This window comes from Clinocottus analis, unplaced genomic scaffold, assembly GCF_023055335.1.
Source record: "Clinocottus analis isolate CAN_PGR_092001 unplaced genomic scaffold, fCliAna1.0.p SCAF_20, whole genome shotgun sequence".
NCBI classification, from domain to species: Eukaryota; Metazoa; Chordata; class Actinopteri; order Perciformes; family Cottidae; genus Clinocottus; species Clinocottus analis.
Window position 1 is genome coordinate 8396784 of NW_027175932.1, and position 16524 is coordinate 8413307.

Genomic DNA, 16524 nt, shown 5'->3' on the forward strand with positions numbered 1-16524 from the left:
TTGTATCATCTGATCTATTTTCTTCTTCTTCTTCTTTTCATAATATGTCAAAAGCGGTGTATTTAGCCTGAGGTTAAGCATAAGGTTCTGTATTTAATATGACCATTTTTCTACTCGATACATTATCAACATGGATTAAGCGTGTGGCAACACTGGGGTGACCAATTCTGAATGTCTCGCAGACAGTGAGGGTAGATCCTAAATATTGCATCCCCATAATGCATCATTGAAGTCTTGTCGTCGGAACAAAATGAAGATCCATTTGATATGAAAAGGTTTGAGCGGCTAATCTTAGCCTGACATTTATACAAAAATAATACAAAGCAGCAACATAGATGAGAGACTCGGTAGTGTTTTGCTTGAAAATGTGTTTTTTAATGTGGTCTATTGCGTCAGCACGCACATAAAGCAAGGGATTCCCCGATGTTTAATGTGCTCGCTTGTTATCTAAACTGCTGCGGCAATTCTGCAGTCTGCGAGTCAAATCCAAAGATGCAGGACTATGAGACGATTCCCAGTAGAGTGAGCCGATAAGAGCGGTTAACACATTGCTGAAGACGCAACATTATCTTCTAAGGCTTTTGTTGCATTTACGTGCTTTCGGAAATTAACTAGCTATTGCTACCATTACATGGATAATTGATTTACAGTCTATGAAACCGAGGTAATAGCTGCAAATAAATGTAAGTATCTTAGATGCGAACACTAGTCGTCACAGTATGCATTCAATGCACGTACAATCTTAAATGTAACAAGTTACTAGAGGATGTTATGAGTGCAGTACGTTAATTATACTAGTATTTTAACTTTATTTTTCCGTGCTTTCTTTTTGTATTTGATTTTTTTTTGCATGAACCATTATTTGTATCCGCATTGAATCACGCTTGTGGCAAGGGCTTTAAAATCAAGCCGAGTATAATAGCGCGTTTTTCAGCCTTTTTCCCGATTGACGGTGTTTAAACATGGGTACGTACGGCTAGTCAACGTAAGACACGCTTGTTAACGGGTCACGTTTGTCAAAAAATAACCAATTCGTGTAATATAATTAATATTCAACACCCTTAGTGTGCAGAAGTACGAGCTTACGACGGGTACCAGAAGGCGGCATATATTCATCAAGAGGAATGTCAGCCGCGGAAGTAACCCAGCCTCTGATTGGCCAAAGCGAGTCACGTGACCCTTTCCCAAGCGGAGTTTCCACGACAGCTGGAAGCCGAGCGGCACAGGCGCATCGCTTCTTTGCTAAAATTATTGAAAATAACCGGACTTCTGCTCGTCACACCACCTCCAGATAAACTCTGGTCTGGCATGGGCGACAAGAGGAGTCCCACAAGGTAACAACCGAGTCATTGCCTCCTAGATATTCAAGCTAGGAAGGGGAGCGGACATCGACAAGCGCACGGAAAAAAATGGGTTTTCTCCACGGTCTCTCTCTCTCTCTCTCCCTCTCTCTCTTTCTCGCTCTCCCTTCGCTCTCTCGCTCTCTCTCTCACTGCATGTGTCTGTGTTCGCGTGCGGGTGTGTGTGTGTGTGCGCGCGGGTGTTAAAACCTCATCGCCAATTACAGTGTCGGATCACAGCGCGCTTGCAGATGATTTCCTAAATCCTATAGGCTTACCCAGATGTTTGCTATCGATAGCCTTCGTGGATGCGAGCTGAACTCACTGTTGTCTCCTCTCGCCCCCCTTCCTCTTCTCTCCCACCACCTCTTTACGTTTTTTTTTTTTAATTTTCTGTTTTTACCTTTTTGTTTGTACATTTATTGTTTTAAAGGCCGAAGCGTCAACCGAAGCCCTCCTCCGACGAGGGGTTTTGGGACTGCAGCGTGTGCACGTACAAGAACACGGCAGAGGCTTTTAAGTGCATGATGTGTGATGTCAGGAAGGGGACGTCAACAAGGTAAGGCGATGGATATACACCACCTTTGGTCTTTTCTGCAATAGTGGATCCCCAAGGGGGTTCCTCGGGGGACTCAGCAGCCCCCCGCCCCCTAGAACAAAATGAGGAACAGTTTAATCCCCCCCCCCCTCCCTCTAAGCAATTTGTGCATTTGTACCATGAGACAATGGATTAAAATAACTGTATTTTTTTCAGATGTTTAAACCTTCCTTCTGTTACTATCCTATGTATAACACAGACAGTTACCATAAACAAACACGGTGTGCCCTAGTTCTCGTCTTGAAGTGCATCCTGCATGTACGTCGTATGATTTTTGTGCAAAGAAAAATATGTTACTTTGATCAAGCTCAACATGTTAATTCTCTTTCCAAATTGTTTCATCTGAGCAGTGCATTAGTCTCCATGTTCTTGTTCATGTTCACGCTGACCTCCGTAAAATGAGGGAGAGGGATGGCTCGCTCTTTAAGCACACACACACACACTCACACACACACACATCCATCTTGTTGCCCCGGAGATATTTGTAACAGACGACGGTGGTGGGTGAGGGTGGTGGTGGTGGTGGGGTGCTTACAATACGCATGCACATGAACTCACACACTTAGGTGCTCTAACAGACATACACAGCATGTAGGAACACGCACACTGGTGGATACTTTGTCCTGACGTCGGTGATTTGAGGCAGGAAATGACTGTTATTCCTGAGTGGCAGTCATTATCAGGATGAAAACACAACAAAGGGTGAAGGAGAGGAAGTGTAGCCGTTAGCTCTGGCCATGGGAAACAGTCTGTGCGTGTGTTTGCATGTGTGTGTGTGTGTGTGTGTTGTAACATGATCTTCCTCTTTAATGTATTCTCTCATGCATTAGTACAACTTGCCCAATGATTTAACTACAACAATAACACGTCAGCGCAGTCGCCGGCTTTGATGCCTTTTCATAATCGTGGTGGTTTTTGTGTCGGTGCATGCACTTATTTGCCTGTGTGTGCACTTGAGTGTATGAGTGTGGGAGGAGGGCTAGTTGTGAAAAGAGGTTGTCAGAGCAGCTGCCAGACAGACAACCATAGCTCATTACTATGCAACAGCTTAATCAGCCCGCTGTCATCAGAGACACACACACACACACCCTTGCGTACAGATGCACTCAACATGCAAATTTTACACATGACTGCGTGCATATTCGTACACCATCACACACACACACACACACATAAACACACACGCGCACGTTCTTGAGGCGTGCAAGTATAATCACGCACTCAAGTGCACTGTTTCTGCTCACACAAACAAAGCGATTGAGCAGCAGACATGCTGTTGTCATAGGGTTCAGCTTATTGCAGTTGAGCGTTGATTGTTGAGAGGACACTCCAGGGACTGTGTGTGTGTGTGTGTGTGTGTGTGTGTGTGTTTGTGTGCGCCTCCGTAAAAGCAAGCGGCCCACAGCTTTGCCAAGAACCTGTCTGAATCCTCACGTCACCAAAAGCAGTGACATTCTTTGTCTTCCCCATCTGGGAATTTTTTGGGGAAGTTGGCCAGGACCCAGAGTTCCTTGCTAAACCCCCGACAAATTTCGGAAACGTCCACGAGACGGTCTTATTTAATGTTAAAACCCCCACTATCTTCCTAATTGCATTGCTGCAAAAATGTTGTAGTAGTTAGTGTTTGTTATGCTCTTCTCTTTTCCTCCAGAAGGCCATGTACACAAGCCGCCACACGCAGGCTAATACTGCAGCAAAATGGCCACACAGGTGGTTGCAGCTGTTAACGACTGAAACACAACAGACAAGTGGAGTTCTCAGTGAACGAGCCAAAGGTGGTAAAGGGCGTACGACATGCAGAATATAAATGTAGGACATGCCAAATCCCCGCGCTGCTTACCAAACAAGCATGACTGAGCTATTACTGCAGAGTAATGAATTAATGCTCAACGCTGGCGATGAGTGTCCACTGGTTAGGAGAGGTGTCCCGTAGCCTGAAGGTCACAGTCTGGGCTCTGTGGAAGTGGCCTAAATCCACACAGCACCAGTCACGGGGTGAAAACACACTTTTCCCTGACAGGATCTGCCAGTACTAGAGATGATGGATGGAAGTAACATTTCAGTCGGAAAGGTAGAGAAATATTTTAGTTTGCATGTAGATAGCCGCCGAGAGATGAATGTTTTATGAAGGTGGGGTTTAGCAGATCTCGCCGCACAGATCTCTCTGATGTGGAGAGATGATCTACTGCAGGGACCCGAAGCTGGCGGGTGATTGAAAGCACGTCGTTGAGGCTGCGAGTTTGACTGAAGACAGGGATACATCAGCAGAATTGGACTGGCTTATCGGAGGAGGTGCAGCGAAATGGAAGAGAGAGAGAGAAAGACAAAAGAGGGAACCGGCTGACGTTCCGCTAATTCTGTCAGCGGCTCGGAAACTTGTGCAGCTAGGGAGTCAAATTTGAGGTAACACAAGATGGACTTGTTTAAATATTCTCTCTGCACCTACAGTTTGCGAAAAGCGAATGTGCACTGGCTGCAAGCGTGATGCATTTGTGCAGATAATTACGGCATAATGTGTTGTTGCTGCTAACTCACGGTATCTAATTAAAGCCGTCTTTAGAGGAGCTTTTTGATCAGGACATATCATGCAGCCTCATTACCTTTAAAACTTTGCCGAGAGAAAGTTGATGGACGTTTCATCTTCCTGCTGCGACTCTTTGGGCTCAGTCCCAGCCTTTGAAAAGCTGCAGCATGACAGATGAAAGTCACAGAACGGTGTGGCATAGTGCTTTAAAGGGGGCTGTTTGCTAAGTGCAAGGTCACAGGTTTGATTCCTATATCAGCTGAAATACCCCTCGGAGGAGCTTCCTGGAAGAAGAGAAAGGAAGGCCTCTCGGTGCGCCCACGATGACGTGTCCTGGTTTGGAGTGTCATCTTTAAAAAAAACACCAACAATGTTTATAGATGGAAGGCGAGGCGTATGCTGTAGCTTGAATACGCTGAAGATGTCCTGTGAAGTGGCGCTGACAGACGGTGGCGCTCGGCCGAGGACGGTGTTTAGGCTTGGGTTTAACAGCTGAGTGTAATGGAGTGGCGTGCGTGTGACCTTCTCCCGTGTCTCGCCTCCACCACCTGCATCTGCTGTTCGCTGAGCTCTGACAAGTCAGGCCCGCCAGGGAAACACTGTGTGTGCATGCTCCGCGTTTCAGGAGCCTGTAGAGCGGCGTTATATTTCTGCAGGTCAGGACAGTGAGCTTGATCATGTTCTGATTAGCTCTCTGTCTCTCTCTCTCTCTCTCTCTCTCTCTCTCACACTCTCTGCCTCGAGGTCTCTTGTTTGTGTTCACATTTCTCTCAGCTATTCCTGTTTGTTCTCTATCTGCATCTCTCTCTCTCTCTCTCTCTCTCTCTCTCTCGCTCTCTCTCTCTCTCTCTCTCTCTCTCTCTCTCTCTCTCTCTCTCTCTCTCTCCCCCTCCTCCTCTTTCTCTCCATGAGTTGAACTTAACCTAAGGCGTCTCTCGATGACAGATTGACTGATGTGCGTGTTCTGTCAGCTCCACCTAAGCAAGCACAAGCCATTCTGGCTGGCTTGCAACCTGTCAGCATCTGGCTGTTTTCGATGTTGTTTTATCATCCTCTGCCCAAGCTAGCCCTCACAGTTCATGTTCAGTGCACGTACACACACAAGAAATGAGGCTGCAATTGATCGAGTGGCTTAAATGTTGTTAATCTAGCCTTTAAATAGACGTTGCTTTCAATATAACGTAGTTCAAAGCATCTGGTGGAGGATTCCAGCCTTTTTATTGATTGGATTTATCATTTAAATAAATAAAAAAAAACTCATAACAACATAGAACTGAGGCAGGACATATATGTGTTAAAGGTATTAAACCAATACCTAAAAGTAACCAACAGTTATTGTTATTTTTTTTTAATTAATCCGACAATTATGTGCTACCATTTAATCAAATCACTAGCCTACAAACCCCCAGAGAGATTGAGTTTACAAGCACATAAAACTAAGAGAAGTTAAACATCTTAATTTTCTGGAACTTGTCGCCAGCAACATTTTAGGCATGACACCAAAAAGAAGACTGCAATTAATCACATATAAACAAGATAAAAGGAATAAAATGCTATCACCAAAATCATAAAGTTATACAGTGAAAAAAAAATGTGATTGTTGCCATTTCGAAAAACTTTTGGTTCAACTTTTGTAATCGAGTCAGTAATCAGTTGTTGCAGATATCCATTATACATCTGAGATACGGATCAGCTGCCGCAGCCATCTGATTATGTGAAACCGTGACCCGAGTTGCATAGACTAAGTTTATCTTCAAAGTGGATTTGGGGGGTTCTAAATTTGGGATCAGAATGCAATACAACACTTCTTTTGAGAAAAGGATTAATTATCTCTCGTTTCTATCCGTCTATCCTCTAAAAGTAGCTGCTTTGGTAAAAACAAATGTGTGCAGCTGCCATTGAATACGAATATACGTGATATACATAGATTAAAATAATCTGTCTGTTTTGAAATGCATAGAATAATGTGTGAATTAGCTGTACTTCCACATTGTTCCACTCACTGCCTACACACACACGTATAAGAATGCAGTTTCATTCTGGCAATAAAAATGAATTACCGATTTCTTACATCTCCGTAATGCGCATTAGCTTCCTAGCTTCCCACCTCCACGCGGTTCACAAGATCAAGAATCAAAATGATTTAAAAAACGGAAAGTAATCTAGTTGTTTAGCTGTAAACATGTGTGGGAGAAAGCTCATTTAGCAGACACAATCAAAACCCACGCTAATGCTCATTTCTCCAATCTGATTAAGTGCAACGTTAGCAAAGAGCTAGTTGCTGCGTCTGTATTGTTTTGTGCTGCAACACCTCTGGTGCTAAATGTTGAGTCCCACACATCCCGCAGGAGAGCACAGGGATTCATACAACATAACCGGGTCTTTTAAGACGCACCTGCGAGTAAAATGATTGATAGAACAACTGCACATCGCCAATCGGTGTTTAGATTGCCGAATTGAAATGATTACAACTTCTTCTAAGTCACACAGCCGGCTCAGTCATGAGGGCTCCTGGTTTTAGCACTCACATGGCATACAAACACTGTGAGTGTACACCGGGGACAATGAAGCTGGCTGTTATCACGTCACTGTGGCTCAAGATTATGGCGACGTGATAAGCCTGTAATTACTGCGGTGACACTGATGCATGACATACTGCTCTGTGTATGCAGCCGCGTGTGTGTGCGCATGTGTGTGTTTGTGCAGGGCAAGGGGGCGGGAGGGGGGAGGCGGCGGCGGCGGCGGCGTGAGCGAAGAGAATGTGGTATAGTGTGGCAAGCGGGCTGTAGAAGGTGTCATAAACCACAGGACAGGGCGAGCCATCTGTCTCTCTCTTCCACACACACACACCCACACACTCATAGAGGCGTGCACACACACACACACACACACACAGGCAGACACGCACAAAGACACGCATGGCTGTAGCATGTACAGGCAGGGAGAGACATTAATCATCGGGTTGGAGGGGCTCCCAGGAGCCGCCTATGACCTGCTGATAGAAAACCTGACGCACACACACACACACCTCCGCCTAGATTGAGAGTGTTCAACAGGGCATAAAATACGCAATTCCACAACGATCTTACGATCATCACAGAACAATGAGATGTGTTTATAGCGGCGCACGACAGCCGCTTATTTGCAGTCCATCAGCTGTCCTGCGGGCTGTTTGCTCGTCACACAATGTCCTCGACAAATGTTAGCGAGCAGTCCAAACATCAGCAGAATTCTGCACCGCCGCCGTTTGGATGCAACGCGGTACCGGTTCAACATTTTAATTAGGAGTAAATGACTGGAATAATGGCCAGAGGGGCCCCGTCAGGTTTGTGTTCCATTTCATTTGGGTTCGTCTCCTAGAAAACACAGTCAGACTCATGTGGTTTGACATTTCTTCTGCGTGCGTCGGTAGGAAGCATGTCTCAACCAGATAATTGCGAGTACACTTGTAGGTATATTTGGAAAAGGATGACGCAGGTCCGATTTTAAAGTGGAATTATTTTTCCACCAAAAGAAAAAGGCAGCACAACCAATCGTTGCTTTCCACATGAAAACTCTAAATGTGGGTATTTTTAAATAGATAAACTGAAAGGTGTATGTTCTTTAGCTCAATAATCAAAAACAGGATGTGTTTTTATTAACTTAAAGTTGGTGTGTTAGCATGAGTCCACTACTAGACTCTGTATCTGTCGTCTTTTCACAAAGGTTATTTATTTAGCCTCGTCTCTATAAACGGATGCTGGCTCACACTCAGGCAACCACAGCATCAGTGTTAACTGCTCAGTCTCTGTGAGCTGTGGTGTTGATGACCTGTTTGTCCGCTGTGGCAGTAACTTGACGGTCGAACCATCCTGAGTCATAATTCAGGATGGATCGGTTTATTCACACACACACAAACACACACTGAATTTGTTATGTGACCAAATCAGGACCAGAGGAGACGTTTTCTCTCTCCGCCTCGGTTCTTCCCCTTCTTTGGTTCTTGTTGTTGGTGGAGGAGTGTGAGGTCAGTGGGTGCATCAGAAGGAGGGAGAGAGGGAGAGATAGCGATAGACTGTGTGTGTTTCTATGACATATTTGCAAAGGGGTCAGCCAGAGTTTCCCTGTCAGAGAGATGTGTGTGGGATCAGAGGCAGCATTTGTACTTTCCAGCTCCTCCAGTCTGCAGCACAGGATGAGTTTGTCTTCAGCTCGCTGTTAAAAACAAAAACCCTTCTTAATTATGATTTGTCTCGTTTAATCTAAAGTAAGAGTGTTTTGCACTTAGATTTTGAAAACTTAAGAAGGATCTTCGTCAAAGTAATGAAACTTGAACAGAAGCTACGGACCGACACACATGTATAGTTCCACTATATGTTTTCTTGAATACATTAAAAGAGAAGAAATTGAAACAGCAGCAAATTCCATTTCCCTTTCAAGGAAATGGAATTCGCTGTGTTTAAGCCCCCCTCGTAACGTCCTAATTTGTGTGGGACTCCATTAGCTGCCGTGGAATAGACGGCTCGAGTGGAGCAAATATCGATTGGAACAACAGTTCCAACACGCAGTATTAATGTCAGAAAGAATAGGCCGTTACATTAGGCACAGAAATTCCTGTTGGAATCAATAGACACAAAAACACACACGCACACACAAACACACACACAGTTTCCAGATGGAGGCCGGTAGCGAAGGCCTAAGTGCTAAGATAATAACCATTTGATTGGGTTAACAGAGGCAGTTCTGTTTAGGCCTGCTGCTTTGCCTCGCAGAGCGATATTAGCTCGTCTCCTCTTTCACCTCCAGGTTATTGAGCTGGCTCGATTAGTGAGAATCTACTTCATTGTTATACATGAAGAAGATAGGGTGAACAAAATATGTTTATACTTGGCCCCCATCGCTCTCAGGCACAGCCAGTCTTTCAGTTTTAAATAGAAAAGAGCATAATTAGCCTCAGGTGGCTTCTTTCTTTTTTACTGTTCTTGATGGCACATCAAGCAAAAACATACAGCAGCTCATTTGCTGCATTAATGAGAGACGGAGACAGTAGTAGTTCATCTGTTCAGCACATACAGTAAATCACAGGAAGCATATCGGCGCACGACGACAACCTGAACAGAAATCCTAAATCAAAGCAGGTTATGAAACCAGGCAGCCGGTCGTCTTTTTGTTTTTTTCATATTTTATTTGCTTCGGCCCTCAGGGCAGGATGGTGCGGCCTGTTGTGACAGTTGCTGTTTTGTGTGCGAGCATCAACGAGCCGACATTTCTTCATCGCATTGGTTACAAGGATGCCAAAGGGGAGTGCCGCGAATGTCTTGCGCTGGGAACAGAGGACTTTTGAGAGGTCTCTGCTTTTATTTAAAAAGTGTCAGCAGTTCTGCAGCACCGCGCGCTGACAAGACAGACATATTAGAGGATCTCGACATCTCCTCCCTATCAGACGGTTATGTAGGCCAAGAGACCCATTTGCATTTCGCTCCAGCCTCGCTAGCATCACTGCGTGTTCTGTGAAGGCAGTGATAACTCCGGAAAAGAAAGAAAGAAAAAAAAAACTGACTCTTGGAGAAGCTCTTTGAAGCTGGGCCCCAATTTAGGTCATCTCAGAATGGTTAAACAACAGCTTTGCCCTTAGAAGAAGACAGCAGACCAGCAGCCCTGGTTATGTATTTCCCCTCAGGAAATGCAGTAGAAGCCTCTAAATTAAGCTAAATAGGCCGCCAAGGCTCTTTTGGCAACGCATTGCACAAGCACACTTGGCCAGGTGCTCCAACTCATTTCGTAGATGGATTTCGTCGAGTCCAGTGCATTTGTACACGCTGCACTGTGTTTCACCTTTCTACTGTATTTGCATTAGGCATGTGCAAAAAGACATTTTTTTTTTTTACTGAAGCACCTGGGGGCTCAATGTTTTGTAATTGCAGTACTTTTGGGAGGGTTCACCCACAGGTTAGTACACTCAGGTGAAGCCACTGTACTGTGTTACCCGCAGATACTTAATCGATACGATACCGAGCTCACTCCCTCCGAGAAATATTTCATGAGCGGTAGATTAAAGCTTACATTTCACAGAAACTGGCTGATGAATTTGTTTCCAGTGTTAATTTTTTCACTCGAATTACAAACAGGAGTGCTCAACAGGGCTCAGGAAACACACTGTGCTCTTCTGCTGTTCTCATCATGCTCTCATGCTTCAGCTGCTCACTCTGTGCGTGTGCGCGTGCGTGTGTGTGTGTGTGTGTGTGTGTGTGTGTGTGTGTGTTACAAGGCATGCATGTGTTCTCATGTGCACCCATTATATTTTTTGTATCTACCGCTTGTGTGTGTGTGTGTGTGTGTGTGTGTGTGTGTGTGTGTGTGTGTGTGTGTGTGTGTGTGTGTGTGTGTGTGTGTGTGTGTGTGTGTGTGCGCGTGTGTGTGTGTGTGCATGCTGTGATGCACATAGGTGCATTCATACATATAACTGTGTGTTTTTGTGTCTGCACATGCAAAATCAGCCACTAGATGTGGAGGATCTCTCAACAGATGGCCTTTTCAACACACTCGCCTGTCGGCTTGGGCTCTTGCCAGCCCCAAAACACACACACACTCACACACTCTTGCACAGAAATACGATCGCAGCTTTCATGCATGCAAACTGTTGCCAAAGCAATTGCATAATGTATCATTTTTGAGACAGCAGGCACTCACGGAGGATGGAAATGTGACTGCAAGGAGGAACATTTCGTTAACCACTAGTGTTCCACATTTTATTAGATATTGGAGTCACCTTTAAACATTCTTTGCAGCTTGTGTGTGTATATAGGTGCATCATCCTCACTTATCAGGCAGGCATTGCCGTCAGCAAATGCTGGTTCTCTGTCATCAATAACAGAGCTGGAACCTTTCCATGCAGGGCAGTAAACACATTAAGCCAGGTTGTGTGTGTGATCTATGAATCAAAATCGTAATATCTGACAAAACACAACTGACAACGATCACGGATGGGGGAGCGGTGAAGGATCAAGCACGTGACGCTGCGGTTGCAACCGCTTTATGGCAGTTCACACCCTCGCCTGGAGTAATAACAGACAAAGTCTCCAGTGTCAATTGGACATTCCACATTTGGGAAGATAGAGGAAGACATTTTAGGGTGTGATCTTTTAATAATAAATGTCAGAGCTAATGTCACTTCTCTCCTTCACAAACAGCATGAAGCCACTCTGAAATCTCACAGAATTCTGCAGATTTCTGAGTGAATCACATCTGTGTGTTCGCGAAAGCGGATCTCAGCTTGTCAATGTTTACCCTCTGAGCCCGAGAACAAGCCGGTGCAGGTATACCACATATCTCACAGATGGCTGAATCCTAGGTTTCATTCTGAATGCACTCGGTGTGTGTGTGTGTGTGTGGTGCCGCCCGCTGCCAGCGTTAAGAACACTTCAACATGCGCCACCCTAACCAGCACTGGCAGTGATTATTGGCTCTTGATTATGGTGGTACGCTAGCATGAAGTCATGTGCTCACTGTGATTTTCCCTCTCATTAATCTGCCACACTCTGTCTCTCCCTCTTTATCCCTGACCCCCCCTGCCTCCCCACTTCCTCTCCCCGGATCAGGAAGCCTCGTCCCGTCTCCCAGCTCGTCTCGCAGCAGCAGGTAACGCAGCAGTTTGTGTTGCCCTTGCAGCCCAAAAAAGAAAAGAAGGAGAGAGTCGAGAGGGAGAAGAGCGACAGAGAGCCGGCACTCAAGAAGAACAGTCACAAGAAGATGAGGTAAACAAACTGACACGGGGTCGGGTGGGGGGGGGGGGGGGGGATCAACAGGAAACCGATATATAACCGGGACGCATGAATACACACGAGGAACTATAGATGGTGTTTGTGTTGCCTCATGAAGTGAGCTTGTCATATTTCATGAGGCACTTCAAAAGAGCGAGGTTAGGAGGAAGGGAAACACCCGAAATGAATTTCAAAGCAGTGTCTAGAAGGTGTTCTTTGGAGTTTGCAGTGACATCGTAGCAAAAAGATGAAGGCGCTTTCACTCACGGGTAGATCAGTGGTAGTATTTTGCACGGGCCGATTAGAACAAAACCTCAAGCAGGATTTCAAATACACATCCTGAAGATAATGTTTGAGCTTCTAATACCGTTTCTCACCGTCTCCGCTCTCTCACCAGGCCGAGGTTAAAAAACATCGACCGGAGCAGCGCCCAGCACCTGGAGGTGACGGTTGGGGACCTGACAGTCATCATAACGGACTTTAAGGAGAAGGCCAAGCCCTCGGCCGCCCCGGCGACGTCGTCCAGCACCGCGTCCACGGCCGACCTCCACAGCCAGAACGGCTCCAGCTCAGAGAACACTGAGAAGGCGCTCTCCCGCTCCTCCTCGCCCAGAGGGGAGGGGAGCTCCGTCAACGGAGAGTCCCACTGACTCACCCCCTCCAGTTCTCTCACGGCCTCCACCCACATCTCATCTGCAGGCCCACAGGTCACTGGCGGAGCGTCCTGCCTCCACTTCAGGGCTGCACATTAATGACTACAAAAAAAAACCCTTCCTTTTTTTTTTCTTTTCTTCCGGATATTACAATTTCAAAAGGGGGTCGTGACCAAACATCACATTTCGAGAGTTTGATAGGTTTAAACATTGTCCGCAGCGCTGGAATTCTGCGTTTAGAAAGCAGTATGAAAGACCTTTTTTGGCTCCGTGTTCAAAGAATCTTCCCTTGGACATTTTGGTGTCATTTGAAAAAGGAGCCCAAACGCTTTCCAAACCTCGCGCATAGAATATTTAGAAGACTGCCATTTTATTCTGACGAAGAACTTCCTCAGAACTGACCTGAGACATGTCTGAATAAATGCTTGGACAAGCTTTATGGTGCTGTGCGGATTCCTTCAGGTGCACCTGCTTTTCTCTTTTTTTCTTTCTTTTTCTATATTTTCGTTCAAACCAAATGTGCAGCCCCCGACCTTGACGTCAACCTCCAGTGGCCGCCAGAGTGACCTATTCCGCCTTTACCTCCCCGATATGAACCCCAACCATCCATTACGCACTCTCGGTGTCCCGACGCCGAACCGCCAACCTCACAGGCGACCTTTGCTCCTGCTCTCAATTACTCCAAGCTTTCACTCGTGGACTGCCTCTGCTGTGGAGTGACTTTTCTTCTTTTTTTGACACAGCATAGCGGCTGTACTCTGGCACCGTGTGGTGTTTTGGGGTAATGTTCGGAGCGGGTTGATTTCGTTCAGGTAATGCTTGTTATGTACGTCAAGAGGATCTGGCAGGTTTTGATAAAAAAAAAAAACCTCTTTTAAATGGTGCAGGAAGGTATAGTATATGATATTAAAGGATAATACCGGTGCTTTTGTCTGTTTTCAGTTTGTGCCAATAATCTACCCCCCTCCTCCACCTTTTGGTTTGCTTACAGTCAGCCATGTTTCAGGTACAATCAGGGTTTTGTTCTTCTATCCTAGCAGCCATTCATTTTGTATGTGTAAAAACCACAAACCTGCATTAAGTGATATTTTTGGTATGAACATAAATTCACATACAAAACTGAGCAATGTGAAAAGCTGAGCGTGTAGATAAAGAGCATATGCAGCTATATATGCAGCTAACCAGCTCTGACAAGCTGTTGTTACACTTCCTATCCAGCATGACATCACAGCACAAGACTGGCATTTCTGGTCAAGAAATTCTTTAAAGAGCTAAAAGTTGGGTCAATACTGAGTTAATGTCTGTGTCGGTCAGAAGACCAGAAACACTAATCCAAATGATATTTATGCCGGTATATGTCTGCTAGGTATGCAAGTAGGCAAAGTATTGCTGACATGAGCCATGACAGCTAAAATCTGTCTCTCAGGGCTTTGTTTCTTTGAGTTGAAACTATTCAAACAAATACACTTAATGCAGTTTACTATTTAATTACAATCTTCTCTTAAAATGGCGGCCCTACTTCATCTGTCACATTGTAAATCAGGATGCTGACAGAATGTGTCACCGATCACTGACGTCCTCCATGTTCCACCGCGCTGACTGTCACTCACACGCCTCCCACAGAATAAGATACTGTTCATCTACGCAGATACAACAGCTCTCCATGCATCATCATATTACTGCTTTTACCTTATTGGCACTTTTTTTATTTTAAAAAGCTTTAAAAAGCCAGTTTCATCACAGCAAAGTTTGGAATATGGACGGATTGGGTTGAGGGACTGTAGGAAGTGACACCGGTATTCTCCTTTTAATCTCTGCTGCACAAACAGGGCTGCACCTGCTCGGCATCACAGCGGAGAACCAGAGGGTGCCTATGCTGTTCCCCCCCTGCCTCTGTGGACCCTGTTTGGACACAGCACGGTGCTTTTAAAACGTCAAAGGAGCTTTGACTTCTGGACATGCAAAAGCTGATTGTCTGCCGCGTGATGGACTTCAGAAACTGTTTAAATTCCCCCGCTTTGACGTAGCAAAGTGGGGGAGCTTTAGAATATACTAAACCCTCAGCAGAACTATGGATCCACCTAACTACACACTAACTTATGGAACCTGTAGAATACTACACAAGATACAAATGAATATTTCTAAAATATTGTACTACAATGTTTTGATGTGGTTGTATTATCCATCATAGCAGTGTTTATTGTCGAGAATTTTACTTTTACATTTTAGCACAGATCCTGAGAACTGTCATGGCATGATAATATTATGGTCTCGGTATATTGTGGGACAGGCTATGTCTCTTAGTTTGTTAGCATCGTTCAATGTATCAGAGGTCTCACTGGTCCACCACGCTAGCTGGGACTGGCCGCGTGGGCTCGTGAGAACTGTTCGGACAGACGTTTGTTATTTGGTTGTGGCAAAAATGGAAAGACTTAAAAATATGTTGGTTGTCACTTGTTACTATTTTTTGTTTTTTGTTTCTTTTGCTCAGTTGATTTAAAAATGTGTAAACTTGTTTATTACATGTCTGAATAAGAAAATGCAAACATAAGTATCATTTCACTTATTGTCACTTTCATACAGGTGCATGCTTATGTTTGTTGTCACAGGTTTGCTAATCGTGTCCTCCTTCTAAGCAGAGCACTCGTTGTTTCAGCTCCATCTGCTGAACGACGTGATCACTGCTACTTTTCCTCAACACAGTATATATTTGGGTTCACATTTTACCAATCAGGCCCACAGTGTGACTGAGAATGGTGTTTTTTCATGCAGTAGTTAAGTCAAAAAAACCTCCATGACTTAATTATACAGGCTGACAGTAGTAAGCATAAGGTCATGAGCATCAGGTGTGGTTTACACTCGAATTAATCAACCACTACTTATCAGTCACTAACCTTATTTCCCCAGACTGAATGAAAATGCAGTTGACGTGCAGGTCTGTTGTCTAGTGGAGCCACATCAATAAAGACGACTAGTCACTTAAAGCCATGAATGGGTCTTTTCAGAGGTGAAATCCATTGAAAGTTGCTGCAGCCCGAGGAGGGGAAGGAGGGAGGCATTCAACTCTGTGTGTCGCTCCCACCCTTCCCCCATTTAAGGTCTCGACCTCCTGCTTCTGTTGCAACGAAGAGAGTGTCAAGTGAAAACTCTGGGAATAGGCAACCCCGGAAAAGTGTTGTGTCCTTCAAAACAAAAGCCTAAATGTAATCTTGAAAATGATTCTAGGGGCCAGTTGGCTGCACAGAGGTACAGAACCTCGGAAGTAATCAAGATAATGAATCTATAAAAGTAGACGATGAAGGTCACGGGCATGTCATTTGTATGAGGGTGTATTTCCAAGCTTTTTAAATGTGTAAGAGATGGGCTAAAGATATAGCAAATAGTTCCTTTCCTCACCAAAGTGTCATCAAGAACACACAAGTGTAATGGCACATTAACAGTATATGAGTAGGTTTGCCTTCAAACTATACCGTGTTACAGACACAATGTTATATTTCAGCACTGCATAAATAGATTTTAAATGTCGAAAACCAGAAATACCAGTCTTTTTCAAAAAAAGGAAATCTTCTAGAAAGGACAGACTTGTCAAATCGTGCAAGGCTTCTGGTGGGTGAGATGTATAGAATAGAGACAAAAATATAACCAAAAATACAATGAGCACATCGACAGG

The 16524-nt window shown here is 44.8% G+C and overlaps 1 protein-coding gene across 3 annotated transcripts; it reads left to right on the plus strand.

Moving 5' to 3' along the window:
• The first annotated feature begins 197 nt into the window (after positions 1-197).
• Positions 198-16357, plus strand: yaf2 (YY1 associated factor 2). Of its 3 annotated transcripts, none has more exons than XM_068586404.1 (4): positions 198-275; positions 1774-1899; positions 12040-12195; positions 12599-16357. In XM_068586404.1, exons 1-4 carry the CDS (start codon positions 268-270, stop codon positions 12849-12851), a joined length of 543 nt encoding a protein of 180 aa, XP_068442505.1. In that variant the 5' UTR covers positions 198-267; the 3' UTR covers positions 12852-16357. The 3 variants fall into 3 exon arrangements, with proteins under 3 accessions (XP_068442505.1, XP_068442506.1, XP_068442504.1); XM_068586405.1 differs by lacking the exon at positions 198-275 and adding an exon at positions 537-683; XM_068586403.1 differs by lacking the exon at positions 198-275 and adding an exon at positions 1180-1334.
• Positions 16358-16524: the final 167 nt, after the last annotated feature.

Coding starts and splice junctions, on each gene's coding strand:
- yaf2 (XM_068586403.1), top strand. CDS start 1,309: ATGGGCGACAAGAGGAGTCCCACAAG. Junction 1,335..1,773: donor GACAAGAGGAGTCCCACAAG/GTAACAACCGAG, acceptor ATTGTTTTAAAG/GCCGAAGCGTCAACCGAAGC. Junction 12,196..12,598: donor AACAGTCACAAGAAGATGAG/GTAAACAAACTG, acceptor CTCTCTCACCAG/GCCGAGGTTAAAAAACATCG.